The sequence below is a fragment of the Rhagoletis pomonella genome, unplaced genomic scaffold (assembly GCF_013731165.1).
Source record: "Rhagoletis pomonella isolate Grant_MI unplaced genomic scaffold, Rhpom_1.0 Rhpom_scaffold_17267, whole genome shotgun sequence".
Taxonomy (NCBI): Eukaryota; Metazoa; Arthropoda; class Insecta; order Diptera; family Tephritidae; genus Rhagoletis; species Rhagoletis pomonella.
The window spans coordinates 1-3,154 of record NW_023475789.1 but is presented as its reverse complement, the minus strand read 5'-3'; the positions used below and the strand labels follow the sequence as shown (position 1 = coordinate 3,154).

General features: G+C 45.7%; 1 protein-coding gene across 1 annotated transcript; it reads left to right on the top strand.

Annotated features, from left to right (window-relative positions):
• Positions 1 to 348: 348 nt before the first annotated feature.
• On the top strand, positions 349 to 2,620 carry LOC118757389 (the record flags this gene model as incomplete). The annotated part of the gene is made up of 1 exon (XM_036492105.1): positions 349 to 2,620. A coding segment is annotated over exon 1 (2,272 nt), but the record flags the coding sequence as incomplete, so codon positions are not given.
• Positions 2,621 to 3,154: the final 534 nt, after the last annotated feature.

The following is a 3,154-nucleotide window of genomic DNA, read 5'->3' as shown; positions in this document are numbered from 1 at the left end:
CTACACAGCTCCAAATTTAGTCTAGGAAATGTTTAGTGGCGGAAGGGTGCAGTAGTGCTGTGCAACGAAATCACGAATCGATCGGCGATAGTACACGCTTTGATCGATCAAGGATCCGAAGGAACGCTTATTACAGAAAATGCTGTTCAGCAATTAGGCCTGCAGCGTCATCCCACCGCTGCAGATATATGCGGAGTAGGCCCAAACCTATTTAGCCAATCACGATCATTGGTTAGCTGCACTCTTCGTTCATGCCACGATGAACACTTCGCCGCTCATATTGAGTCTGCTTATGTTCTGAAGCAACTCACAGCACCCCTGCCCAGCCAGGAAATTGTGCCACAAGATATGGCACATCTACGAGGACTCGCTCTCGCCGATCCCAAATACTACCAGCCGAAAAGAATTGACCTCATTATCGGCGCAGACATGATCGCCCAAATATTGGAGCCGGAAACCCGCATTGGCCATGTTAACCAACCTATTGCCCAAAAAACTCATTTGGGATGGATCCTGTCGGGACGAATAAATTCTGACACGCCTTCTATTGTCACTATTCGCTGCCACCACAGCAATCTTGAGCTTGAAGGGCTTGTGCGAAAATTCTTTGAGAACGAACATGTGCCCACTTCTGTACCAATGTCCGCTCAAGACCAGTGGTGCGAAGATTTTTTCCGTAGCACTTACACTCGACAAGCAAATGGTAAATATCTGGTTCGTTTGCCTCTGAAGTCATTATATGATCCTAACCAAACTATAGGCAAGTCGAAACAAATTGCACTGAACAGATTTCATCAGCTAGAGCGTCGACTCCAGCGTAATGCCGATCTCCGTGAGCAATATGAGGATGGAATTGAGGACTATTTTCGCCTGAACCAAATTCGCCCAGCTATGACAACGGAGGAACAGCACTGCTCAACTACCAAATGTAACCAGCTAACCGTAACATCCTGTGTACTGCCGCATCACGCGGTGGTGAAAGAAACGAGTGTCACTACCAAATTACGCATTGTCTACGATGCGTCCTCGAAAACGTCAAATGGACGTTCATTGAATGATTTACTATGCACTGGCCCACCATTACAAAACGACCTTTCGGCTGTCATCCTGAAGTGGCGACTGCATAGATACGTCTTCTTGGCCGATATACAAAAAATGTATCGATGTATCGACATGAACCTAGAGGATTCAAATTATCAACGCATATTGTGGCGCAACAAAGATGGACATGTTTGCGAATACTGTCTCACGACGGTGACCTTTGGAACAGCGTCCGCGCCGTACACTGCAATTAGAGTTCTTCATCAGCTCGCGCACGATGAAAAACACCGATTCCCCCTCGCTGAGAATATTTTGCTTCACGAGATGTACGTTGACGATGTACTAAGCGGAAGTGATTCAATTGCTAATGCAAGACTGTTGCGTGATCAACTGATAGCGGCGTTAAAGTCAGCTGGCATGGAACTCAGAAAATGGTCCAGTAACACTCCTGAACTTTTGCACTCTATTCCATACGAGCATCAATCGTATGATCCAGCACAACAACTCAACACTAACGAGACGATCAAAACGCTTGGCCTGCATTGGCAGCCGAATCTCGACTCTTTCACTTTCTCAGTCAAATTTGCTATCAACTCCAGCGCAACAAAAAGATCGGTTCTGTCAACCATTGCCCGTTTGTTCGATCCCCTTGGATTTCTTACCCCGATTACTGTAGCAGCGAAGGTAATCCTAAAGGAGATTTGGGCAACGAAAATTAAACGTGATGATGATCATTATGTAGCTTTAGGTTGGGATGAAGAATTGCCTCCGACTATCAATGCAAACTGGCAAAGGTTTGTTACTGAATTGCCACAGGTAAAGGCGATCTCTGTTCCACGCTGGTTACATTACTCGCCGCAACAACAACTTCAGTCGGTAGAACTACATGCATTCTGTGATGGCTCCTCCTCGGCATATGCTGCAGCGGTATATTTACGCTTGCACTACAGCAAGAAGGACATTTACACACACCTAGTCGCCGCTAAAAGCAGGGTCACGCCTATCGGCTCACTTACAATCCCTCGAGTGGAGTTATGCGGCGCTGTGCTGGCATTGGATCTCTCCAATTGGGTTCAGAACACCCTCAAGCCAGTGTATGGAAAACTGCCAGTCTACTTCTGGTCAGACGCAATAATTGTCCTTTATTGGATTCACGGTGATCTCAACAGATGGAAACTATATGTAGCAAATCGTATAAGCAAAATATTGTCGCACAGTACACCTAGTCAATGGAGGCATGTTGGCACTAAAGAAAACCCTGCAGATTGCGCCACGCGCGGTTTGTCACCAACACAGTTGAAAGATTTGGAACTCTGGTGGAATGGACCACGGTGGCTAACGCAGCCCAAGTCAACTTGGCCAACTTGTTCCATTAACGCGTTAGATGTCGGTGATACAACACTGGAAGAAAAACCGGCTAAAGTTCATATTCATGCAGTTGTTGCAATCTCATCGTTTGTACAACGTTTTTCTTCACTTAAGAAACTTCAACGCATCACCGCTTGGATGTTACGATTTTATTATAATCTTCAGCGTAAAATTAACCACGAGGGACCAAAAGGTGGCCCACTGACTCCAAGTGAGTTACAACAAAGTTTGTTTTGTATCGTTCGACTGGTGCAACAAGACGCTTTTCGAACAGAAATACATTTGATCGAAACCAAACAAGTTGTGTCAAATAGCAGCAAACTCGTCAGCTTAACGCCGTTTCTCGGAGAAAGAAACGTTCTTCGTGTACGCGGTCGGCTTAAGCATTCTCTCCTCCCTTACGACCAACGACACCCAATGATATTGCCGAGTAACCACCATGTAACGAAGTTAATTATTGACAACGCTCATTTCAATACCCTACACGGTGGTATCCAATTAACACTTTGTACCATCCGAAAACAATTTTGGATCATACATGCGCGCAAAACGGTGCGCAACCATCTTAAAAATTGCATAAAGTGCTTTCGTAATAACCCACAACCCACTACACAATTAATGGGAGATTTACCCTCGCAACGCGTTAACGCTCCTCAACGCGCTTTCTACGCAACAGGTGTTGATTACACGGGGGCCATCGAGTTGAAATCGTCAAAACATCGCAGTCATACGGTTTACAAGGGAT